The 27,834-nt window shown below is 37.0% G+C and overlaps 1 protein-coding gene across 17 annotated transcripts in view; it reads right to left on the bottom strand.

The window, feature by feature from the left end:
- TCF4 (transcription factor 4) overlaps positions 1-27,834 on the bottom strand; it is a 394,278-nt gene that overhangs the window by 36,882 nt on the left and 329,562 nt on the right. For all 17 annotated transcript variants that reach the window (XM_060173921.1, XM_060173925.1, XM_060173922.1 and 14 more), the window contains 6 exons: positions 27,090-27,195; positions 22,733-22,866; positions 15,072-15,204; positions 6,433-6,500; positions 5,054-5,132; positions 2,008-2,084 (listed from right to left, as the gene is read on the bottom strand). In XM_060173921.1, coding sequence (XP_060029904.1) covers positions 2,008-2,084; positions 5,054-5,132; positions 6,433-6,500; positions 15,072-15,204; positions 22,733-22,866; positions 27,090-27,195 — 597 coding nt within the window. The remainder of the gene's footprint in view (positions 1-2,007; positions 2,085-5,053; positions 5,133-6,432; positions 6,501-15,071; positions 15,205-22,732; positions 22,867-27,089; positions 27,196-27,834) is intronic.

The following is a 27,834-nucleotide window of genomic DNA, read 5'->3' as shown; positions in this document are numbered from 1 at the left end:
AACTCCCCCAGTACAAGATTTATGTGATGGGCTTTGTTGTTAAGGGAACTAACCCAGACTGCTAGTTCTGTAAGTTCTATAACTTTGGAAAAGTTACTAATCTTCTTTGAGTTTACACTTCTTAATTTATAAAAAAGGGGATGGTAATGTATACTTCCTAGTGTAAATGTAAGCATGAAAAGAAATATTACATCTGCCTCACTTCCTTTCTGATCACATCCTCCTCATGGAGAAAGCAACTGCTACTTAAGAATCCCCTCTTGAGTGTTGAGAATTCAAACAGAACAAGCTGTAGTTCACAACTACAAACCTAGCCTCTACAGTCCAAACCCCTTTTTGTTAGATGGCTACAGAGACTAACTGGTAGAAGTAAATGCCTCCAACTACTAAAGATTCTCTGAATGGAGACTGTGGGTTAGCTGTGGTATGGTTGGGAGGAAGGGAGGTGGTATGGTTGCTGGGGGGGAAAAAAGCACAGCAAAGAGCACAAGGAAGGCAATCATGCACCACTGGGTGTTCATTTTATAAACTTTCTGGATTTAAATAGTAAGTCCAAAAAGGATAAAAAAAAAAAAGGAACTCTGAGATTCTAAAAATATTAATGTCTATAGAAAATTCTATGTCTCACCAGGATGCTGGCTAGGCTTCCCTGGATTGAAGACCCCACCAATGTGTCCTGGAGCTCAGCTTCCCCAGAGTCACACCCTACTAGGGAAAGAGAGAGGCAGACTGGGGGTATGGACCAACCAGTCAACGCCCATGTTCAGCGGGGAAGCAATTACAGAAGCCAGACCTTCTACCTTCTGCAACCCTCAATGACCCTGGGTCCATGCTCCCAGAGGGATAGAGAATGGGAAAGCTATCAGGGGAGGGGGTGGGTTATGGGGATTGGGTGTTGGGAATTGTGTGGAGTTGTACCCCTCCTACCTTATGCTTTTGTTCACTAATCCTTTCTTAAATAAAAAATTTAAAAAAAAAAAAAGAAGAGGAAAAAAAAAAAAAAAGAAAATTCTATGTCTTTTTCTATTTCCCACTTTAAGATATGGAGGAACTAAGGGGCAGTGTACACTACAGGACTGACACCTCCTGCTGCTTCCCTTCCCCGATATGATATCATGTGTGGACTAACCACTGCATAGATTTGTCCCCACCCACCAGAACTGAAGAAAAATGACAGTGTCAGACTCTTGAGTCCTCAGGTGAATATTTGTAACATTACTTACATTCCTGGGCATCTCAGCTCAAGCACTTTATAATATTACTAGATAGATTTTTATGAGAATCAAATTGAATGACGAGATCAACTTCTTATTCAGAGGTCAAGAGAACTTCTATAAACCAGTTGGTCTAGCAAACCATGCAGAAGTATACAGAATCTTTTCTTTTTAAATATTTATTTATTCCATTTTGTTTCCCTTGGTGTCGTCGTTGCTGTTGGATAGGACAGAGAGAAATGGAGAGAGGAGGGGAAGACAGAGGGGGGAGAGAAAGATAGACACCTGCAGACCTGCTTCATTGCTTGTGAAGCGACGCCCCTGCAGGTGGGGACTCGGGATCTCGAACCGGGATCCTTACGCTGGTCCTTGCATTTTGTGCCACCTGCGCTTAACCCACTGCGCTACCACCAGATTCCCTGTACAAAATCTTTTAAGTGTTCAGCTATGCAGCTTGACTGGCATGCCAGCACTGTTGCATTAGGAAAGTAAATGTTTCACCAACAGGGATCTCTCCCAGTGATGAGGGGAGGCCACTATTCTCCCCAGATTTCCACTCTCTTCTCCAGTACTCATATGGACAGCCTTGGGGCTTACACTATAGTAGTACCCACATTACAGTCTGCAAACAGGGGCAAACATAGACTTATAACTGGTTTTAACCATATTTGTTTGCTCACTGCCAACTGAGAAGTACCTGAAATAAGAATATTGGAGAGTGAAGTATTGATAGAGCCCAAAGTAAAGAATGGTTTGGAGATGGCAACAGCAGAGATTATCAGGAGACACTTACCAAAGAGTGTAGAGGTCCTTCATAATTGGGAGACGATGAGGCCTGGCCTCCATTTCTAGACCAAACAGCTGTGCCTGCTGATGTGAAAATAGGAATAACAATGTGAGCCTAACAGTCTTATAAATAATCTGTCCAACAGTTTAAATAGTTCACTGACGGGAGTCGGGTGGTAGTGCAGTGGGTTAGGCGCAGTTGGCGCGAAGCACAAGGACTCGCGTGGGGATCCCGGTTTGAGCCTCCGGCTCCCCACCTGCAGGGGAGTCACTTCATAGGCGGTGAGCGAGTCTACAGGTGTCCATCTTTCTCTCCCCCTCTCTGTCTTCCCCTCCTCTCTCCATTTCTCTCTGTCCTGTCCAACAATGATGACATCAATAACAACAACAATAAAACAACAAGGGCAACAAAAGGAAATAGATAAATAAATATTTTTTAAAAAATAGTTCACTGACAAGTACCAATACTGATTATCATTTAGACAACTTGTAAATCCATGTCAATTTCCCATACAAAAATTTTGGGGCAAGAGAAAACTTTTAAGTAAAAACTATGGCTCAAACTTCTCTCAGGTCCCCCTCCCCCCTCAAAAGACAGCATTTGATTGATTCAACATTTTGTCTATAGAATTTTCCTGTTCAAGAAAAACTATCAGTACATAGTCAAAGTTTGTCGAAGATGTAAAGGGAGGGGCTTTATTAAACTTTCAAGCAAGGTCAGTTTGCAAAACCAAAATTCTCTCGGCAATGAGAAACAGCTTATCTACTTGCTTTAAAAGTGATCCTAGGGGGTCGGGTTGTGGCTCACCAGGTGAGCCACAACCCGACCCCCTAGGATCACTTTTAGAGAGCACATGCTACAGTGCACAAGGACCCAGGTTCAAGCTCCCGCTTCCCACCTGTAGGGGGGAAACTTTGAGAGTGGTGAAGCAGGGCTGCAGGTGTCTCCCTTCCTCTCTATTTCCCCCCTCAGTTTCTCTCTGTCTGTATCCATAAATAAATAAAGATAATAAAAAAGTTTTAAAAAAGATATTACAAAAAGTGATCCTGAATAAGGGGTAAGGCTGGAAATAAGATCATTTAGCATTACTAAATAATAATTAAAAAATCAACATAACAATGATAACAGTTACTTTCAAAGAAAGTGTTTTTTATGATTCACTAAATTTGAGGGTGTAGAAAGGCATCCTGCTGTAGTAAGCATTGCTTATGAAGTTAAAAAAAAACTTTTCAATTTAAAATAATACATATCCTGTCAAAAACATAAATAAATGACTCAAAAGAGGAGGAAAAATACTTATTGAAATCCCATACTTTGATACTGACAGTACTTAAAAAAAAATTAATCATTTCTGTCATTACTGGTTTGTATATATGTGTATATTATGCAAATGAAAATAGAATATTTTCCTACTTTTGGTGACAGATTCTGGACAAAGCCATCAGTGTTTGAAAGCAGCAATCTGACCCATACTGGCATTTTCATCAAGTTCTTTCTTGTTAACATGTGGTCTTTTAAGATGCATTGCCAGGACCACAAGGATGGCTTTGCCTTCTATGCCTTCCACTTACAGCATGCTGCTCAGGTCTCGGCTATTTGTGGCACTGGGGGAATGATTTATGCATTGTGATTTTTCTTCTCCAGCCACTAAACTATAAGATGGTGAGCAGCAGATTCTCAGGTAAGAGCTATTACTGCTGGTATAAACTCAACAAGACACAGGCATACTGGGCCATAGCATGTCATCCGTTCGAGACTAGAAGAGTTAGGTGTTCTTCAACTCTGTGAAATTATAGGGTATTTTTCTTTTCTCAGAATATCGAACAGATGAAACTAGAGCTGCTTTGTTGAAATGAAGGATCTTGAGGTTCCTCCTAATTGGATACCCTCATCACTTGCCTTACTGGGCTAGGTACTGCTTCAATTCTTCTCTGCTATGGACACTCATGATCATATTTCCTGGAGCCTGAAAATAAGGCTTCTGAATCCAAGCTACAGAAGAACTCTCAACTTTGTGCTCATTTATGTTGGAGGGAATGTTTTATTGCTGCCCCATTATTTGCTGCCTATCATTTCTATTTCTACCCTGTTGGGATATTCAGATGCATAATCTAGTCACTCCTCTCTTTTCTGTAACCACCCACTCAAAATTGGAAAAAAAAAAAAAAAAAAGCTGACAATATCTTCCTCCTGAGCCAGGGCAGTTACCACGCTGATGTTAGTTGGGAGTATGAGCCCTTTAATTTCTACCAGGAGATTCATTTTACAGTGAACCATATGAGTACTGCATGTAAGGAATAAAATAAAACTCAAGGAGGCAAAATTTAGACATTCAACTACACTACAAATTATAGTAAAGTCAGTTTTCAATCAAGAATATAAATGACTTTGTTTCTCTTAGAAGCCATTGGTCCATTGTCCAAAGTGCAGAGACAAGCACCAGGTAGTTTTATAGAATTTTTCACCTGGAAACTTCTATAAAAGAATGGCAATAAGTCACTGAAAAATGAGATGCTTTACTAATACAATTTCAACAACTCATGATGAAACTCTTTGAAGTCATAGGTTGTATTTTTAAAGGCAAACCTTCCCTTTCACTCTACACAATTCATAACATACAGGACAATAGTTTCCTTCAGTTTTTATAAAGGATGGAATTTGGAAGCAGGAGAATTTCTGTGGAAAATGTTTTCTTTTGAATGATCTATATTCAAAGACTATATGATCACATTTGTAATTGTATCAACTGGTATTTTTTTTTTCGTATGATATACTTTGAGTATACTACCATGCTGAGTATGTTCCACAGCACTAAGTTTAAGAAGTAATTTCCCACAAGGTTTTATGTATAATAATAACATCATAATTTTAAAGTGTTGTTTAATAAATGTCTAGATTTTCACAGGTCAGTTTATTGACTTCACTTGTTTTTATTTGTAAAGCACTTTTATGTTTTCTCATTTTGGAGAGAATTTCCATTTGCTAGAGTGGGAAGTTTATGTGGAACTTATTTCATGAGCTGCTATTGTGAAGAAGATTAAATGTACAATACCTGAAAGAGAAGGTGGAGAGCCAACAGGAGTTGAAGGGTTTGATGAAAAGCTGTTGTTAGTGTGATCGGGAGAATAGATCTTAAACCAGCGAGGAGAAGAAAAAAAAAAAAGAAAACCCTTCATTTATTAGGAATAAACAATCAACCAATATTTTTTTTTTAAGAAACAAGGTCAATAAAATTCATTCAGAAGGATTTGAAGTTACAAAATACACTTAGCAATCAACTATAAAACCAATATTTTAAGGTAAAAGACACATAACCAATTCAATTTTCCAAAAGAACTACTGAGGTAGTAGAAGAGAGTAGGAAAGGAACAGAACTCAGGTCAGCAGACTGAAGTTCTAGTCCTTCTCATTATATAGCTGCAAAGCCATGGGTATACCAAACAGATACTACCAACCTTCTCATATTCAGTCACAAAACAGGAGGCTGAACACTAGCAGTCCAAGATTCTGGGTGAATTCCTGACCATGGTAAATGCATTTAATTGCAAACCATAGGATGACCACATTAAAATTAAAAACAAACAAATAAACTTTGACTTAAGTCAAGATGATAATGTAAATCAAATTTATTTTATGTTCACAATGGTGAGAAAAATCAACTGAAAAGACGATGTGTCAGAGTAATGAGTCTACACTTATATTTGCAAATGACCATGCTTAATTTTTTATTATAATACCAGATACAAAAAGTGCCTATGTGTCATTAGTGAGCAGGTAATATAAGTTCCTTTCTAGCCTACCTGGCAGTGAATGGACAAAGCTGAGAAACTTAAGTCTCAAGTGCCAATTATGTGATGGTTTTTTCATGGACATTTAGTAACTTTTTTCCCCTATAGGACTTTTCCAAAATGTGGTAGTGCAGTGGGTTTAGCGAACGTGGTGCGAGCCTTGGCTCCCCACCTGCAGAGAAGTATGCAGGTGTCTCTCTTTCTCTCCCCTCTCTTCAACCCAACAATGATGACATCAACAACAACTACAACAACAATAAAACAAGGGAAAATAAATAATAATAAAAAAGTGCTTAGAATTGTCTTTCTGTGAAGTCAGTCTTAGCTGGTCAACGAGCAACCATATTACTTAAACAAAAACATACAACCTAGAGGTTCTAAGAATAATCACAAGTTAGTCACTGAGTATCACTTTAGTGCCACTGTTGAGAGACAAAATGGAAGAGGCTAGTCAGCTACACACTGGAAGCTTTATAGCTTTTTTATCACAATTTTCAATGACCTCTAATCAAGAAAGACAGCATTTCCAAAACTCAAGAAACTATTTGCTGTCTGTTTTCTAAAAATTCCAAATGTCCACTTCTGATTAAAGTTCACCCCTCTACAATGGCACATATGAAGTCCAAGATCAATATTTCCTCACCGAAGCAAGTGCCTTCCCCAGAGCATCTCCAGTCTGGGAGCTGCCTGCTGCCCCGCTTCCTCTATTTGCTGCAAAAACAAAAGACAGAATATGAAAAACCAGGCTGTGAGACATCTAACAATTTTCTATTCCTGGTCCATTTACTCACAAGTTAATTGCATTTTTAATGCTAATTACAACACATTAATCTTTAATTAGCATTAATTTGTTTGCTGAGGTAGATGTCAAATATATTCATGTTACTTTTTTTTGTAACAGATAAAATATAAACCTGACACCTTAGTTTAAAGATAGAGAGCTTACTTGCTGTTGCTTCTTTCCTTGTCATTTACGAGTAGTTACTGCTGAATATATGGGATTCCTTGGTAAATACGTAGTATGCAGACCTTTAGGTCTCTGAAGTCTGCAAAATTTGGCTCTCCTATATACTTTACAGTGTAAATGGACTTCTGTTCATGAATACTTTACATCTGTTTACAATTTTTAAAAAAAGCTGATACAAAACAAAATGAGGAGCTTCTCTCATAGCCTCATGGGAAATAAAATAAAACCCAAATTCACTGACAGTTCTAGCTTCCTGGGAGAGAAAATATTTTCAGTTATTTTAAATAACACATATTCTGTATGTGCTTACATTTGTGTTCATATTCCAAACAACTGTTATTCTACTAAAAGTCAACATGGGCCTCAAATTCCAGAGATAAAATAAACCTATAGATCTTAGATTCATAAATCTATCTCTGTCATCTTAAATACTAGTATTTTTAGCTATAACCTAGATGAACCAAGATTACTATTAAAATACCTATTCATATATATATATATATATATATTTTTTTTTTTTTTTCCTTTTTCCTTTTCAAGATACAGAGAGGCAAAGAGTGAAGCTTCCTTCATTGCAGTGGGGGTTGTGCTCAAACCTAGGTCACACATACAGCAAAGTGGCACTATATCCAAGTGAGCTATTTTGTCAGCCCACAGATATAAGTCTAGTTAACAAATACTTTTTGAAGACAATTCTACTTTATAAGATAATGCATCCTGTATTCTTTTGTGGTCCCCAGCATTAATATAATGCCTAGAAGATTCAGTATGCCACATTTATTAAAACCTGAGCATTAATAAATAGACATAGCATTTACAATATAACCTATTAAGTTCAAGCAGATGTTTTCCAGTGTTTTGTGGAACAAAGAAAGGAAATCTTGAGTCTACTTATTAATCCAAGCCAAACTTACACCAAAAGTTTACACCACTTGTGTTGGACTGAAACACGTGAGGTTTTGAGTTCAATTAATGGTATCTCATATGCCAGAGTGGTGCACTTTGGTGTTCCCTCTCTCTTTCATGTTACAAATACTATATCTTAAAGAGAGAGAGAAACTAAGAAAAATTCCCAGTCCTTTCCTTGATCCCATTTGCTGGCAAATGTGACAACATCTACTTCCAGACCTGCAAAGTCAAGTGGTGTGTTCAGATCTCAAGTGGTCAAATTCTCTGTTTCTCTAGACTATAATTTCCTTTTCCTGACTTCTGCTTAGTATACTGAAATTATGCTTGCTATTTCACTATATTTACATGTTGGGTGTGTCAGTTAACTTTTGATGTGTGCTTTATTTGGCTAACAAAACCTACCCCCACATTCATTTTTCAATTCCTAAAACTGAAAATTGTATGTATATATATACATGTATGTAAATGCACTCTTTTGAATATCATAAATTCAGTAAGTTAGAAATAGCACCAGTTATTATTAGCAAAGATTATATGGGTAAGCAAAGGCTTTGGAATGTGCCTGGCATCATACAGCTGAGCAAGTGGAAGGAACTCACCCAGATGCCATGAGTATAAAAAATACTTAGCACAAGACTATTTGAATTTTCATCTGTGGTAAAATGAAAACTTCTGCATTAAGGAGTTATTTAAAAATTTTAAAAAAGCAAAATAAAGAGAAAATAATAAATATTTTGTAAATAGAAAGCACATATTTTTAGTGGGAGGGTAAAATAAAAAAGCACATTTTTTCCCCTAGCATATATTACCATGGTATTTGGGAATCATTATATATATATATAATATTGAATATATAGTGATATATGTATGAACATTCTAAGAAGTTACATTCTCTTATATACCTAAAGTCACAATCAGTCAAGTAACTTAAGGTGTATGCTTCATTTAAAAGCGATATTCATGAAATGGAAGTTTAGAAAAACAATGGAAAAAATAACAATATCTAATCAAGAACTTAAAATGCTAAAAGTAAAATATTATTCTAATTACCAATAAAATTTACTATGCCACTAGCTTTTGTAAGATTAATTCTTCCTTAGAATAATTTTAAATAAGCATATTTAAAAATAAGTTTTAAATGAAATATAAATGTTCCTGAAATCAAACCAAAAATAACTGAATAACATAGAAATACTTTAGAAATGTTTAAGTTTACCATAAAATCACAAAAGCTATGATCAGCAAGGTTAGTTTTATACTCATCTTGCTAACTAAACTTTCTATTAGGGTCTATTTATAGAGAGAGATAGTAGGGTTCAGGAAGTAGAATAAAAAATAGAATCAACTCCTTACCTCATGTTGTCATGAAAATGTTTCCGAAAACTATAAAGGCCACTGATAAGAACAGACTATTTTTTAACATGAAGCTATTCTACCTTGTAGCAGCTGGAGAGCTAAACCAAGAGGTTTAAATTTCAAAGCAGTTTATTGGGACCAGTTTGCCCTTTCACTTGGAATGCCTTTTGTTCTGTTCCAGGAAACCTTAGAGAAGGCACATTTGCAAGAGTCCTCAAACATGTTAAGATGCACGGGTCATTTCTTTTTAAAAGATTGATCTTTTTATTTCTTTTGATATGTCAAAGGGCATAAATAATCAAGAAAAATGTTATATTAATATATATTCACATACATTTTATATTTATATTTAAATTATATGCAATATATTTTAACATTACAAAAATAGATTGCATAAAACAAATTAAATATAATTTATATTTAATGCATATGAAAATATATTTTATATCTATATTTCTATGTTAAAGTCTCAATTAAAAAATTCCTTTATGTTGAGAAATAGATTACAGTAAACAAAGTACAATTTGTGCTCATTAAACCCACTTTTTCCAGCTCTGATGTAAAAACAACTCACTACAAGTTTAAGCTGATTCTTAATAACAGAAATTACCAAAGTGACCTGTAGGGCAGAACTAAAGATGAAAAGTATTTCCCTTATTTGGTGAAAGGATGGCTGAATTCTTAAGCGATTCTAGCTCAAACTAATCGATAACTCTTGCTCCGGTAGAAAAACAATCAGTCTCTAAACAGAGTTGTAGCATAAATATGAACAGATGATGAGAATTATTAAGAGGAACTGTAATTTTGTAGGAGGATTCGACACTACCAGTCAACCAAGCATTATTCAGATGGTTTCAACACAGGTGCTGTTGCTGGCTAGAAGATGGAACAGAAAGAAGGGCTGGGTATCTTCAGCTACAAAATGGACCACCCTTGTTCTCATTCTCAGCTTTGAGGAAATGTCAACTCCCATTAGAACACACCCTACTCAAAACACCAGGATGAGTGGTGCCTGGAGACTGACTACTGAAAGTCAGAACTGGAAAATGTGTTACCCGTTTATTGCATACCTCTGACCTCAGACTGTCATCCTCACGAAGATAAAAAAGGAATAAGAAGCCTGAAGAAAAGTATTGCTTTAAAATTTAGGTTTTTCTGTACTGAGTCCAAATGACCCTTGTGTTATTAAATTATTAGAAACTGCACAACAATGCCATGAGCTTGTCTATAAAGATGACAAATGAAGGAGCAATTCCAGCACTGCTACTAAGTACAATTTTAGAACACACACATACAGTATCAAATATAGGCTCCAATGCACTAATTTTTAGCAGGAGGGATTCTTAGGAATGTGGGAGGGGGATTTGGGCCTCATGCCCACATGGAAATGGGCAAGAAGATTTAAGGCAGACTCGTTTATTGCTCTCCACTGGTGGTCTTTGTAACTAAGATGTCATGACACTGCTGGACAGAATTCATTTTACTGTTATGCTCTTCGCCTGTTCATCACCCAACTATATTAGAAAGCTCAAGATTCTTACCAAAAAAAAAATGAGTATGTGACTAGTCTAATAATAAAATTACTGTGAAACCAAGTCCTCAAGGGGAATTGGACAAAATGCTTCTACTAGAAAAGCCACATACTAAGATGCATCATGCCACACAAACATGTCACTAGAAGGCAAAGTAGTAAGCCAGATTAATTCATGAAGTAGATAGATATTCCAGGGTAATCTTTAGCATATGTTGAATTAAATCAATTTTGGTAGTCTGTTCCTTCAACACTTGTTTGGTTTGAGGTTTAAAAACATGGGAAATACCATGCACAAGAAAGCAATTTGGTTAAAGACTAATAAAACAATAACAGCTATTATAGCCGTTATGGTAGTTGTTTCCCCAATTCCCTCTGAGGGGAAGGAGTGTGTGTAGACTCTAACCACAAAGGATCACACCATGAGATTTCTACAAATGGTATCTCCCAGTGAAGAAATGGAGCACTCTCCAGCTCTGCAGTCCCAGGGGCCTAAGTTATGCAGGTCATACTCTCAATCCTTCTGGTCAGGAAGGGAAACTGGATGCTGTAGATAGGAGGAAACTATTTAACAACAAAATGTACATGGATTCTATCCTCTCTAGACATTTCTATCCTCTCCAGTTGGTATCCAGAAAAATGATACACTTCCTCCTCTGTAAGTGCAGAGGCACTGGACTGGACTGCTTCTGAGATACACCCAACAGCATGCCATCACCAGGACTTCAGGAATTAAGATAAAGGGTTCTGGTGCTGATAACACTCAAAGCCCTTATACTTAGCGTCTTTTCTTAACTGAGAACTATGCCAGTTGAACTACTGGCTTGTTGGAAAAGTCATGACACATTTTTGCATAGAAAAATGCATCATAACTTTTCCCACAATCCAAATACTATGACTACTGTGTCTCATACAATATATTCATAGAATTCCAAGGGGCTTAACAGTCCTTCCACGTTGTTAACAAAGAAGAAGAAAAAAGAAGAAGGAGGAGGAGGAGGAGGAAGAGAAGGAGGAGGAGGAGGAGAAGGAGAAGAAAGAAGGAGAAGAAGAGAAGGAGGAGGAGAAGAAGGTGAAGAAGAAGAAGGAAGGAAGGAGAAGAAGACAAAGAAGAAGAAGAAGATGAAGAAGAAGATGATGATGATGATGAAGAAGAAGAAGGAGGAGGAGGAGGAGGAGGAGAAGAAGAAGAAGTAAGTAAGAGTCTCCACACCACTAGTAAAACATTTTATTTATTCATCTCAAAAACTGACCCATATGTAATTAAATCCTGCCATTAATATCTGAATAAACTTTACCTTTCCTGGGTGTTTTTCAGAAAACAACAGTGGGCATTAATAAGCAAAAGAAAGGAGAAGAGGAAACAATGGCCACTCCTCTCAGAATTTTACTGAGAAGCAGAGACAGAACCAGAGACAGTGAACACGGCCCAGAAAGGTTACCTTCTGCCAGGTGTAGAGCTTATGTCTCATTTCACATACATTTTGCTGCTTTGTGATCAGTTCAAAACAATCTGTGACTCCCAGGAAATCAGACTGAGAGATGGGGTAATGATCTTCTTCCAAACTGAAAAATATCTCTCTAAGACATCAACACCATTTATGAAAAGGCTGCACTGCCTTGAAGCTTTTCACCAAGAAGACATGAAAAATGTGATGACCATGTGTTAGTGCTTGAACGCCATTCTTACAGCATTAGTATTGCTTACAGTCATTTTCTACAGAATCATGTGTATAATCTTAAACATGTGTCAGGCTATGTGTTCCCTATTTACCAATTATTTAATTAGCTCTGTTTGTTCTTTGAGATACAGGCAATGTAATATTTCTTTATTTCCTGCATTGCAGAGTGAGTGAGTTTATGCCAAATACTTTCAAAAGTCTACAGATGTATCCTGTTAATCTATACAGCTTGTTAGGGAAGTATCACTAACATCAGAAGAGAAATCTTCTCTTCTTGTTATGCAGACATGTTGCCATCCCTGGCTTCTACCACATTCTGAAAATTAAACCAAAGTCTCAGAAAATTCACGTGCTAAGAAGCACGAGCCATTCTGACCTCATACACTCACTACTAAGGTTTGTTATTACATTTAATTTCTCTTCTACATTATAACTTAAAGAATTGGAGGACATATTCTTTTACGGAAGAATATCATAGAATGTTCTCCCATAAAGTAATACTAAAGAAATAACCATATTTCTACAAGGTGATAAAGGTCTGTTCTTCCAAAAAGCTGAATTACAGTGTCTGTGTGTTTCCCCCAAGCTATTTATAAAGCTTTCTACATTCTGCCAGTAGTTTTTAATAACTATATCCAAGATTCATCCACATAAAAAAAATAAAAATATTATTCCCTTGGGTGGGGGTGGATTGCATAATGGTTATGCAAAGAGACTTTCATGCCTGAGGTTCTGAAGTCCCAGGTTCAATCCCCCACACCATTCATTATAAGCCAGAGCTGATCAGCTTATAAAAAAAAAAAAGGTATTCCCCAAGAGCTCTTTACTGGGATCCTTATTTTATTTATTTATTTTAAATAATAGCTTTGTTATTATCTAGATTAGCCCTACACTTACACAGCACTCTGTGGACTAAAACAAGTTTAATCTTCCTGTTGTATACAGGTGAGACCAGCTGTATGTGGAAGTCACCGTCTGCTCCATTTTCCTAGACTGAACTAAGGAGATATCCCTGTACAATTCAAAGCTAACTATGACCCAATCAGCTTAAATAAGAGAAATCTTATTCCCACTGAGATCTGAGACTACGTACGCTAACCACAACTCCAGGAAGAGGATTACGTTACTGCTTAATATCTTTCTTCCCAATGTACAGAGCCGCTCACTAGGAAGACTGTTTTACAAACTGGTCAACAGAACTTTTTATTCAATTACACTAAAGGATATTGTCCTCTACTCAAGATTTAACTCCACCTTTTCCCTTCCTAAAAAAGATAATTACTCAAACCACTAGTAGACAGGAAATCTGTCCTGTAATAGGATGAATGACCGGTCATTCTTCTATGTAACCAGATCTCATGACTGCAGAAAGGGGCTTTCCATTTGTCAAACCACACTGAAGTGAAATATGCTTCTCTCACTTTTTCAGTTCTGCACTTCTTTCTTTCTTCTTGTTTTTCAGATCTGCCAAAACTGCATTGAGAGCATACAAAACTTCCCCCGTGTGACCTCTGTCCATCATCAGTCTCCAAGGCCAAACTGATGCAACACATTTGTAGAATCTTTGTTATGAAGAATTTCAAAAATGGAAACTCTCATCTAAATTTGCTTCTTAGTGAGACATGATAGTGAAGGGCTGCTAGATGGCTCATCACAAGTGTGAAATATATTATTGAATAAGCAGGGATCGTATTATTTAGGCAGAATTATATTTGCAGCATTTCAAAACACATCTCATCTCTTTCATCAAAAACTCTCCCACATAAGTGATTCACACCACTTCCCAAAGTGTTATAGACTACCTAAAAAAAAAATTTAAAAAGAGAGAGAGAATGGTAAACAGCTAAGGAGATTCATAGCAGTACTATTCTGAAAACATTCTTTTTTTCTCAAATACACAGTGAGAGCTCATCAGTGGCCCACAGGAAGTGATCTTCAGGTCAAGAAGGTCTAAGTTTGAACAAGAACCAGAGTAGGTGGTGACCAGTAGTATTTCCGTGGCTGAAGTAAGACAATCTATGCTGCTCATCTGAATGACAGTGTTATCTAAGGCAGATTCTGAAAGGAGTGGCTACCTTACTCCCACCTTGGAACTCTTTCCTCCAAGGCAGCTAGACATTTTAACTAACTCTTGCCTCAGAGCGTGGCTGTAGGGGGACAGGAGAGGATAGGGAAAGGTGTACAATGGATAGGATGAACAAACAGAATTTGAGGGCTCAGTTCATATGACAGTAATATTCTTCTGCTGCTGAAACTCCTCAGTAAATCTGGAGATCAAACAGCAAATAACTTCTATCCCATCAATGACCATACATCCCGCTCCCCACAAGTGAAAGTGTTTATTCCATCTGAAGGACCCCATGATGCCACTATCATGAGAAGGAACTTTACCTGCTTGTTAACATTCATTTACTAGTCTTTGGGGAAAGTGATGTTTCACTAATTAAGAGCTTAGCATGACAACTATGGTTTGGGAAGTTATCAGTAACTATATTTATGGCTTATTATGTTTCCTAGTCCCCTAGTTTTTAGTAGTTTGTTTTATAAAGTTTATTTTGTTTACTGCTTAGGAGGGTAAAAAGCAAGGCAGTATTGGTCTATTCAAATCCTTGTTTGATCTAATGATAATGAAAAAAGTAGTCAAATTTTGGCTTCTTAAGAGTAAAAAGTGATTATGGTCATGTTAATATTTTTTTTCTTTTTGGCTAATTTATTCACTCAGTTATGTGACAAATATTCATGACTACTACTCAAGTAGGAGGTTAAAAAAAAAAAAGAGTGGTCATTCATACTTCAACCTGATTGTCAGTGTCAGAACTGGCATTCCTGTGACTCACCCATTATACTGTCTGTCCCGTTGGCAGGAGGCGTACAGGAGGAGGTGCTGTAATGGTTTGTTCCACTACGGTGGAAAGTGGACATCGGAGGAAGACTGGAATTGATGTCTGCTGAGGAGTGTGATGGATAGCTCTGTAGTAAGAAGCAGAAAAAAAAGGGAAGCCACATTCTATTTAGTGGGCTCATTTTCTACTATTGTCTTTCACAATTCTTCACTCATCAATGAAACAAACAGTCCGTGGAATTTCAACATACAAGAAAATATTTTGCTTGAACCTGATAGCTTCATTTTTCAAATCACACAGTACATACACAGGTGGTTTGAATGTGCATCAAATGTATACAAATCTAATGGCAAAGCAGGACACTGAAAATCAAACATAATTTCTAAATATAGAAACTACTACTTAAAATAGGAAACTTTAAGATTTTAGTAATATAAAACAACACTACAGGTATTATTTTCTGTGACTTCCTGAGTAAGTAAAAATGAATGAAGACATAATTACAAAAAGAAAGAAAGAAAGAAAGAAAGAAAGAAAGAAAGAAAGAAAGAAAGAAAGAAAGAAAACTTCAAGACCACGAGTTTTGACATTACACTCATTTTGACCTTCTGGACAATAAATGGCAGAGTTACCTGCCTCAAAATCTTTCTGGCACTAGAAGATACCTCACCCAGTGGAGTTCACACTTTATCATGCACATAGACCCGAGTTTGAGCCCTGGACACCCTATGAGAGCACCATAAAAGTGAGGAAGCCTCTATCACAAGTGGTAGAGCAGTGCTGTGGAGTCCTGCTTTCTTTGTGTTCCTCTCCCCCCAACCACTACTTCCTAAAAGAAAACAGAGGTTTACAGGTGTGAAGTCCCAATGAAAACCACTGGAAACAACAATTAAAGAAAAAGGAAAAAAGAAAAATCATCACCCAGTAAAACTAGATTGTTTTCCTGAACTCCAGCAAAACCAAAAAGTAAACAAGAAGCTAAAAAAGCACTACTGATAAAGCATTAATACGGGCTTGACTCAGTGACCTCCTGGATTTTGAATGGCAGTGAACTGAGAATGACTGATTTGGATGTGTGTGTATGTGTATGGATTCATTTATTCATTTACTCACTTATTTACTTATTATGAGAGCACTGCACAGCTCTGGTTTATGGAGGTGCTGGGGAATGAACCTGGGAACTTGGAGACTCAGGTCTTTTGCACAACCATTATGCTATCTCTCTGGTCCTAAGATGAGTTCTTTCTTTACATGTCCTCTCCATTAGCAGTTCACTCTGTAGCTAACTACGAAAGAAGAACATTATCTTTGTGGAACCATTTGGCTTGGGCCTTGGAGCTATCCAAATAAGCTGCTTTTCTTAGGGTATATCATAATAATACCTGCAAGGTAGTTATCCATCCATTTGCTTGGAAATAAGTTTATTTCTACCAGGGATATACATACTTACAAAATAACATCATGTTATTTGCTTTTTCAAGATAAAAGCTTAAAAGATTATTCTCAAAAGCATCTGAGTGTGTTATATACACACAATAGGAAAATAAGCTAAAACATCTTTTTCTTGTATGCAGTGCATTAATGGTTTATGGATCATTATATATCATTAATGGAGAGCCTATTAAAATTTGAGAATGAATAAACTGTCGAGTGGTCTGGTAGGTGGTGCAGTGGATAAAGCATCGGACTCTCAAGCATAAGGTCCTGAGTTCAATCCCTGGCAGCACATGTACCACAGTGATGTCTGGTTCTTTCTTTCTCTCCTATCTTTCTCATTAACAAATAAATAAAATCTTTTAAAAAAATAATAAGCTGTAGAAAACCAGAGAGTACTTAATATCTAGACTTTGTTGACAAGGAGTGAAACCCTGACATCTTTCCTTGTTTATTTTTTAAGGCCCATCTTGTGTTTCCCTCTTCCTTGAGGGTTCCTAAACCTCCAAACTCTTCCACAATCTTTGTTCTTTGAATTCCCATTGACTTAAATTCCTCATGGTGCTATTTAGCAATTATATGTTTTGTTGCTTTCTATTGTTTTTTCTTTCAAGTCCCTTTTTAACTACACTGTAAACTGTGGAAGGGAAAGAAATACTCAAACCTCTCACCCCAAACTTGCAGATGAGTACTGAACATGTAATTATTCTATATATTCAAAGAACAACTGGTTATCCATTAGTATTAAATGAACTGAAATATTTTTTTTAAAAATCTGCATTTCAGAACTACAAGTGTCAATGACATGTATACTTCTGAAACTATTACCTTTGTACACATCAAAGAAACTATTACCTCCACACACACACTATATTAATATAATGCCAAAATCTTTTATTGATAATCAAAACATTCCTTGATCATCGGATATATGTAGTTTTTATCAAAGAGTACAAACGAAAGGTCAAATTTAGTGAAAAGGCTGAGATAATATCCTTAAGCCTTTCTATTGAATCCTTCAATTTTTTTTTTTTAATTTCTTGGATAACTATGATGAACAAACAAAAATCCTCAGGTCACCTGTGTAACTCATTTCTATTTTCTACTTTATAAAATACCTCAGTGATCCATTTAATTTACTCCAATGAGTGATAGAATGAAACCATTTTGTAAGCTAATCTGAAAGCTTGGATAAGTCACAGAACGTCAAACTCAGAACAGACTTTGAGTATTAATGACCTTGTTTAATATGGAAAAATGAAAGAGAGATGGTTTCTGAACACTCCTTTATCTCAACACTCCTTTTTTTATTTCATGCTAAGTTTCTATAGAACAGAGAACCTTGATTAAGTATGTAAAAACTAAAAAAAGGAGGAAAGGGATTATGAAGTATACCTAATTAGAGAAATTGAAAAGTAAGACATGAAAAAGATTATTACATCAGTTAGAGTATTGGCACACTTTTAAACTGGGTAAGGTTTGCAATGCATGGATTGCACTGATTATCACTAAAAAGTCTGTAGCTTTCCTTATTTCTGAACTCAGTATTAACCCTTTGTCAAACCAATGCAGTCCTTGTAAATCAGTTATTTCTAGAGACTAATAACACCGTCAGATGCCAAAATGATATGTATAATTATATTACTTCAAAGGCAAAAGTATATCTTGAAAACTGTTGTCAGTCTAGCACATAGTAAATACATCAGAGATCAACACAACAAAGGTCCTTTATCTAGCCATTAATATTGCCATGTTTGCTACAAAGGAAAATAAGTAGGCTTATCCCTGTCCTACTAGGGAAAGAGAGAGACAGGCTGGGAGTATGGATTGACCTGTCAACGCCTATGTTCAGCAGGGAAGCAATTACAGAAGCCAGACCTTCCACCGTCTGCATCCCGCAATGACACTGGGTCCACACTCCCAGAGGGATAAAGAATAGGAAAGCTATCAGGGGAGGGGATGGGATACAGAGTTCTGGTGGTGGGAACTGTACCCTTCTTATCCTATGGTCATGTTAATATTTCCATTTTATAAATAAAAAAAGATTTAAAATAGGAAGAAAAAGCAGATTTAAAAAAAAAGAAGAGGGCTCATGTAATCCTTGGTATCTAATCATTTTTATTTATGATATCTAATGATAGTGCATCCATCATACCCAAGAGCAACTGACAGTGATAGTCTTGCTAGAGTGTTTAGGTTTTTTATTATTTTAATTTTTTTTACTTTTAAAAAAAAATCTTTTTATTTATTTATTTATTTGTTATTGGATAGAGACAGAGAGAACTTGAGAGAGAAGGGGGAGATACAGAGGAAGAGAGACAGAGAGACACCTGCGGACCTGCTTCACCGCCTGTGAAGGCAACACCCCTGCAGGTGGGGAGCTGCGGCTTGAACCGGGATCCTTAAGCCGGTCCTTGTGCTTTGCGCCGCGTGTACTTAACCCGCTGAGCTACCACCCGACTCCCTTTCACGTGTTTTATTAACCTTTGGACTGATAATGCAATTATTAGAAAATATTATTATTGGAAGCAAAAAGTGAGAATATAATCATGCTTTGGGCCAAGGAAGAGTTTTATAGCTTTGGAGCTGATAATCATCTGTACTGTGTGTGTGTATGTGTGTGTGGGGGGTGGGGGTTGTGGCATATGTTGTTGTGTCTTTGTATCATTCATGGTCTCTACACATTCATTTCTGCAGCATCTAGTTCTCCATTTGTAACATTCCCAAATGTCTGCAGATATTGTCAGTTGTTCCTAGAGGGCAGATTCACTCTTGTTAAGAATTACTGATATAAAGGTTTATGCTGATATCAGAATTTATCATTTTATAATATAGATGTATTTTATATAAATGTATGGATCAACCTGCCAATGTTCATTTTCAGAGGGAAAGCAATTACAGAAGCCAGACCTTCCACCTTCTATACCACATAATGATCCTGGATCCATACTCCCAGAGGGATAAAGAATAGGAAAGCTTCTAGTGGAGGAAATGGGATATGGAACTCTGGTGGTAGGAAATGTGTGGAATTTTACCCCTCTTATCCTATGGTTTTGTTGATATTTTCTAATACATATAACAACAGAACTCCAGATTCAGAATCATTTCATTATGTGGTGCAAGACTAGGCCTGAACCACACTCAGGAAGCTTGTATCTTGTTTTAAGAAAGAACTCTGGAAAGTTATTCCAAATTTAAATCTACAATAATCCATTCAAAAGTTTAACCACAGATGCATTCTACTGAGAAATTCTGTGTACCTACGACTTAATTGATTAGTTATAGGATTGTGCGGTGGAGGGTAAAACTATAAAGTGTTCCAACTAATGGTTTGACAATTGCTACTGAAATGTGTGAATTCTAAGATTCTCTTATAATTACACATCATTACAGCATGGTATAAACTGATGAACACAGTAGTGTCTCTAAAATGCTTTATCTTAGAGACATTGCTATTTTGTCCTAATTATACCAAAAATGATAAAAGGAAAACATTCTTCCTCTCCTCAAAATAGCCCTTTGTTCATAACAGATCCGGTCAAAAGCTGAGGACTCAAAATGGAAGGAAAAGTCACTACCTGCTGGCTGGACACTCCAATTATTCTCAGTGTCAGATTTTTAAGACACTCCAGTGAAAAACATTTGAATAGTTAAACACTTAAATTATAACAATTACACCAATTCAATAGTTACATTCAATAGGTACACCAATTCAATAGTTTATCAGGTAGAAAATTTATCAGGATGCATTAGCAGAGAAGAGATTTAATTTATTTATCATTTTAAAAACCAAAATCCCTAATCTCTGAAAGGTGCTAACTGATCACATTCAGAAGTAGCAATAGGTGTGAGTTAAGAGAGGAAGAGAAGGCAGCACCATAGAAAAAAAACGGGCAAATAAATGTAAATATAGATAGCTACAGAAATAATAGACAACCCATATCTTGACCTTGAGAAAATTTACTGTAGATTCCAATGGAAGGAGGGAGACACAGAACTCTGGTGGTGGGAATGGTGTGGAATTATATCCCTGTTATCTTAGAATTTAGTAAATCAATATTAAATCACTAATGAAAAAAGAATAAAACCTACCCTATCTTTTGAGATGAATAAATGGCATTACAAATGCAGTATCTGCTGGATCTTACTGGGTTACTACTTCAAAATAATTTTTCCTTCCAGTGGCTAATACTGTCTACTGTTTGGATTAATCAAAACATTTCTTTCTTGAAGAGGAATGTATTGGTTTCCTTTTAGAAATTATATTTCTAGTGAAGTTAAGTATATTATAGAAGTATCTTCTCTATGCAGTAGTAAACATGTTTGGGATAAAATCAATCTAAAGCAAGATTGCAGAGTAAGAATGAATATATATATATGTATATATATATATATATATATCTCAAGATGTATATATAAGGAAGAAACAAATGTCAAATGAACAACTATTAAAATGACTGAAATTTCAACATTACTATAGTGCTAGAATATTTTATTTATTATGAAAACATTGCTTGATCATGGAACACATGTAGTTTTGACCAGGAGTTCCTTAGAAAAGTAAAAAATAGGGAGTCGGGCTGTAGCACAGCGGGTTAAGCGCAGGTGGCGCAAAGCACAAGGACTGGCATAAGGATCCCGGTTCGAACCCCGGCTCCCCACCTGCAGGGGAGTCACTTCACAGGCAGTGAAGCAGGTCTGCAGGTGTCTATCTTTCTCTCCTCCTCTCTGTCTTCCCCTCCTCTCTCCATTTCTCTCTGTCCTATCCAACAACGACGACAACAACAATAATAACTACAACAATAAAACAAGGGCAACAAAAGGGAATAAATAAATAAATAAAAGAAATATTAAAAAAAAGAAAAGTAAAAAATAATGATGGAGAAATAAAAATGTTAGCCAAAAGAAATTCTAGTAAATAACAGATACTAATATTTCTCAGCTTTTGTTCTAGTACCTCAAGCTGGAGGTGGGAGAAAAGAAAATCTGAAAGTAAATCTCCTGTTATTTACTGAAATGCGAATCTGAGAGCATGATTTATACATTCAAAGATGTATAAAAAAAGCCATATTCATCTCATTAAGAGATAGGCTAATGGTCTCTATTCCTAGGACTAAACAGTATGTTCATGGATATCAGAAGCTTTTAATTTCCAGGATGTTTTGGATTGCCAGAAGAGGACATAAATCAACCCTGTAATATCGCCAGTGCCTGACCAAAAGAAAGACTACAGAAATCTAGAAATTTTCAATGTTCAGATACAGGAAGGAATTTGGGCTTAGGTGCTAGAAGAAATAAGAGAGAGGAAGAGTGAAAGGGAAAGGGCAGGGATATCAGCACTTCTAAGGGTTACTGAATTTGTCCTCTGCAATTGCATCCAGGGACTCGTTCATCTTAAATGATAGTATTGCATCAGAGATTCCAATTCCATTTTCTCGGCATCCATAACCTAATATGTGATGTAGAAAAGACTCTTTCCCCTACTTAATGACAGATTTCAATGTGTAGGTTTATTCTGGGCTATGTCAGCTTCTGAACTTAGATAAACATCGGATGGCTTGCCCCCTTGAAAAGGCAGAAACACACTAGATGGATGAGTATAGGTGACGAGCAGAGTGGAAATTCAGTAATGAAAAATAACACTATACAGGCTAGCAGTTTTCAACTAGGGTGAAATAAAGGAAAGTGAGTACCAGTGGTATATAGTGGATGAGTAAAACTAAAGCTAAAATACTGAAAACTGAGAATCTGGTCTCTATAGAAACTCCATGGTTTCTGTTTTGAAAGGGCTTGTATAGAAAACAAAAACTCTTTGCTTGGGGGAGTGGTACAAAGCCAAAGCCATTATCAGCTACAGAACCCTGTTGACTACTAGTATTTCCAGGTGACACATATCCCTGCCACAAAGACTGTTATTCTGCCCCCTACAGTATATCCTTCAAATTACAGATAGCAAAATAACATCAAATCAATAAACAAAGAACTGCTATTCCTGAAATTTGACACCTCAAATAAGAGTGTATGTTTAGGATTGCAGGAAGCTGATATTGCAATAAAGAAACACAGAAGAAAATATATCATGAGAATCACAAAGAGAATCTTACAAAGATAAACTGATTTTACATTATTTACAGAGTCCCCATGATCACTGATTGGGAGACAAAAGAAGCCATCTGACAAGCTAGCTACTCTGTTCCCACTACCCTGCCAATCTGCCTTACCAAACGTTCATGTGGATGCAGGCTACAGTAGCTGCTAGACTGTGGAATATGAGAAGAATTGCCCAACATTCCTCCATAGCCAGGCTGATTCATCCCACTGGAGGAGCTCCAAGGGTCACTGCTGTGATGACCATCTGTAAGGAACAAAGAAAGCCATGACTTTTCGAGACACTCAGTCTTGTCTTATAGAAAAAAATTTTCCCCATATACTTGAAATGATTGCCTGCTGTGAATTCATCATTGTGTTGGTTAGTTGATTACATTAGAAGACAGTTGTCACTATTTTTTCCCCATGTGGCTTAATATTGGTAAACAAATATATTCAACAGAGTTAAATTGCTCTTAGTAAAAATTCTATAACAAGAGACAGTTCTATTCAGAATGACTTCAACTCAGCAAGGTAAATGACTGCTATAGAAAATATTTCTTTTTTTTTTTTTGTTCCCTCCAGGGTTATTGCTGGGCTCGGTGCCTGCACCATGAATCCACTGCTCCTGGAGGCCATTTTTTCCCCCTTTTGTTGCTCTTGTTGTTGTAGCCTCGTTGTGGTTATTATTATTGCCATCGTTGACATTATTCGCTGTTGGATAGGACAGAGAGAAATGGAGAGAGGAGGGGAAGACAGAGAGGGGGAGAGAGACAGACACTTGCAGACCTGCTTCACCACCTGTGAAGCGACTCCCCTGTAGGTGGGGAGCCAGGTGCTTGAACCGGGAATCCTTACGCCGGTCCTTGCGCTTTGTGCCACATGCACTTAATCCACTGTGCCACCGCCTGACCCCCTGTACACACATATCTTAAGGTACATATTATGCTGCAGTTAACTTTGAGACTGGATTTTTATTAAAAATTATACACTTAAAATAGATTTAAAATTATATGACCATATTTTAGTATCAAGTCAATAGTAACATCATATCAAAGTATTTCAATGGACTTATTTATGTATTCATGTATTTATTTTATTTTCTGTGCCTACTAGTCCTGAGGTTACTCTTGGAGATGGCTGTTGTTTAATCTGAGCTTCTGAAATTACAAAGTTAGGAGAACAACTGCTGTTACTGCTGAATTCCTTTAATTACCCCTTCTTTCCATGATATAGTACAAACTTCTGAGTACCAGACAGACACCAGGTAACAAGCTGGGTGTTAAATACATTAACATGTATTGCTTCCTTGAAAATAAGATTCTTTTACCAGACATTTTATTTATTAAAGGCCTTGAGAACATTTAGGCAGGAGGCAAATTAAAGTATGTGACACTATTATTTCACATAGCTTTAAAATAATTTTCTCACTGGGTTTTTAAATCCAGAAAACTGGAATAGTTTCAGGACAGGGAGAGATAATCTGTAGGTTTATTCAGAACTTGCTATAATGTTGACAACCTGGGAGTTTTAAGCAGAAGACTGAAATTAAAGATAAACGGTAGCTCAGGAGTGAATTTAAGATATTTTCCCTGCTCAACAAATTGTTTGGCTTCATATGTTAACTCTCTTTTCAATCACCAGGTTCCAGATGCCACCAGGATGCTGGCTAGGCTTCCCTGGATTGAAGACCCCACCAATGTGTCCTGGAGCTCAGCTTCCCCAGAGTCACACCCTACTAGGGAAAGAGAGAGGCAGACTGGGGGTATGGACCGACCAGTCAACGCCCATGTTCAGCGGGGAAGCAATTACAGAAGCCAGACCTTCTACCTTCTGCATCCCTCAACGACCCTGAGTCCATGCTCCCAGAGGGATAGAGAATGGGAAAGCTATCAGGGGAGGGGGTGGGTTATGGGGATTGGGTGTTGGGAATTGTGTGGAGTTGTACCCCTCCTACCTTATGCTTTTGTTCACTAATCCTTTCTTAAATAAAAAAAAAAAAAAAAAAAAAAAAAGATATTTTCCCGACAATCTCATAATATCAGTCTCCAACCTGCTTGCCTCCACATGACCCGAATTGCCAGAGTACCATATACTCCTCACTATGGAAGCTAAGGTGGATCATGACATATTGTTCCTGTGATCATTACATGAAAACATAGGACTTTCGAAAAGTTGCTACTCATGTACATTAGATTTAGTTCCATGGAAGTTTAGTTGGACGGTTCAGGATGACTAACACTTCAAATCAATGTCACATGTAACAAATGAGTTGAGAATATTTGTGTGGGGCCTGGGTGATGGCTCACCTGGTTAAGCACATTTTACAATGAGTGTGTGTATGTGTCTGTGTGTATGACTAAAAGAATCTCCTGAAAAATCGACAGCATGGTGTATTACACGCAAGTACATTTAAGATTTGTTAGCATTGCACATTCTACTCAATGTAGACTTCCAAAATTGTATATTTTACATAAATTATACTTTCACTGTAAATTAATATTTATCACATTCCATGATCTTGGCATAATGTTTTTTTTTTAAAAGAATAGATTTAGATGCATGTGAATTAATTGAATGCATGTGAATTAATTAATCACAAATGTCAACTCAAAAATATTTGTTTGCTTTTGGGGGGCATTCATATGCAGAAAAACATTTGTCACCATATTTTATAGGGCCTTCTAGAGAGAAGAGTCTGTTGTTTAATCTATTATTCTCCCCTGCAGTGTGAAGCAATTTAAGCAAGATACCTTCTTAAAGGCAGATATATTTTTTTCAATAAAAATTTGCTTTGAGCGATGAATCCTTAGTTGACAATGTCAACCAGCATGATTTCTCTTGCCGCTCATACAAGAGAAGAACTGATGCCCAAGTGGCAGCCATTTATAGCTGAAGGAGGTGAAGTCTTTTTTCAAGGCACAGAATGCACCCAAGTGACATATCCTGCTGTGCTGTGGCCCTTTGCAAGTTATTATATCTAGGACAGGTCACAAAGATATAGGATGCCTGTAAATGTCAGCTCTGTTATGTGTGGAACACATTTCCTCTCTTCCAGAGGGGCCAAACTGATTCACTTTTATAGATTTTCTATGGAATTTCACATGTGAACTAACATCAGACAAGAGGTAACACTCTGAAGCAAAAGGAAATATATCCTTCTTAGTCAGAATGACTTTGAGTGTGTCCACTGAAATCTAAGTGAGATACCAGGCTGCTCCTCTGGTACCTGCAGGTACAACTGTGCTCCTTTACCTGTGTTGGGTCACTGATAGAGCAGCATAAAGGAAAGTCCATGGCATAATGCCAAGAAGAATGTTACACACAAAGGCAAAAAAAAAAAAAAAGTCCAAGTTCTGCACATAGCTGTTCTCAGCAAATCCTATACCTAAATTTCAGAGTATTAGCTTGGTAACAAGATGACCACATTGATCAGAACTGTCACAGGCTTCAGCAGGGATGGATCCCTGGGCTACATCCTTTGGTCAGTCTATTATGACAACTGCTATTGTGTCAACCACTTCTATCTATTTCAAGCAGCATCTGGGCCATCTGGGCAAGACTAGAGACTCAAGATACTAGAAAAGCATACTTTATCAGGGGCCAGACGGTGGCACACCAGGTTAAGTGCACATAGTACAAAGAGGAAGGACCAGCACAAAGATCCCAGTTCGAGCCTCTGGCTTCCCACCTGCAGGGGGGTCGTTTCACAAGAGGTGAAGGATGTCTGTAGGTGTCTTTCTGTCTACATACCTCTCTGTCTCCCCCCTCTTCTCTCAATTTCTGTCTTATTCAATAAAAAAGAAAAAAGTGATCGCCAGGAACAAAAGACTCGCAGTGCTAGCACCAAGCCCCCAACATAACCCTGAAGGCCAAAGAAAAAAGAAGAAAGAAAAGCATGCTTTATCTATTTTAATTTATTCTACTTCTGTCTAAGCAAAAAACTGTGTCTTTTACCCGTAACCAGTTAGCATGTTGAGACTGAGCTACTGTGTAATGAAAGAATATTCCAGTCATTGGGTGGGCTACTACATCTTAAGTAGGACTCCTGTTCATACCTATCACTTAATAATTGGGTGGCATTTTTTACAGAAAGCTACATATAAAGACAAACTGTTCCCAATTAGGTAAATTCAGGGTGCTCACCACACCACTTCTAAGAAGACACACATGCAAATTATTTTGGGGGATGAAGTCACTGAAATGATCAGTCATGGAAGATGGTCCCCTAGGAAGCATGGGTTTTTAGCAAAGCACACCAGTGTGATCCTAACTCATTACCGTTTGAAGGTCTTTAATTTAAAAAAGCTTCAATACAGTTTTTAATTATTTGATTTGCTTTTAATGAATTCAATTCACACGAAGAATATAAATTCCACTATTTTACATTTGCCTAGTGTTTCATTTTGTGGGTCTGGCTTAATGGCATTTTGCTCTATATACAACAGGAAATGCCCTGTGAATTTCCTCTTAGAAGAGGCAGTTCTTTACCTTGCATGAAGAAGGAGCTAGGGAAAGTGCTGGCTGCTGGTTTCGAGGAAGGGTAGCCTGGTGAATCCCTGTTGTAGTCGGCAGTGCTTGCTGAAGGAGCATAAACCTGAAGGAAAAGAGAAAATGTCATTTTGCTTGTTGCAATGACCAAAGCATCTCAATGTTCATTATTTTATAAGCAGCAGACACAGAATGTTCAGTTTCTACCATGTCCATTACAATTCAACCCCAGAATACTGTCTCTTTCAGAATACAGAAAAAAAAATTATTTCAGAATGTTTGTAAATGGAAAACCAGGTGTCGTCCACTAGTAGGCAAGAAAACTGCAAACTACATCTAGTCAATAGTTGTAAATCCACTATATTAATATACATAGGGTTGTCACAGGGGTCTAAGCATTCCTAAAAACGAAACATGGCCCTGGAGCACACCAAAAGAAAAAAAATAGTAAAACATGCATAGAGTTTCTCCCTAATACTTACTTTTCAATTAAATTTTACTTTGAGAAAGAATGAAAGAGTAAGAGGGTAGGAGAGAGAGAGAGAGAGAGAGAGAGAGAGAGAGAGAGAGAGAAATGTACTATCCAAACCACAACAAGTGATAAATTTATTTTGGAATATGAAATTCCCATAGTGTCAGCTTGTTTTCAGAGATGCATGAAAAAGCCGATTAAAAGCTCAAATCTACATAGACCACCAACAATCAGAGTGTACACAGGAAGTGTGTGTGGGGGGAGAGCCCTCTG

The sequence above is a fragment of the Erinaceus europaeus genome, chromosome 15 (genome assembly GCF_950295315.1).
Source record: "Erinaceus europaeus chromosome 15, mEriEur2.1, whole genome shotgun sequence".
Lineage (NCBI taxonomy): Eukaryota > Metazoa > Chordata > Mammalia > Eulipotyphla > Erinaceidae > Erinaceus > Erinaceus europaeus.
This window is presented reverse-complemented; position numbering and strand designations above follow the sequence as displayed.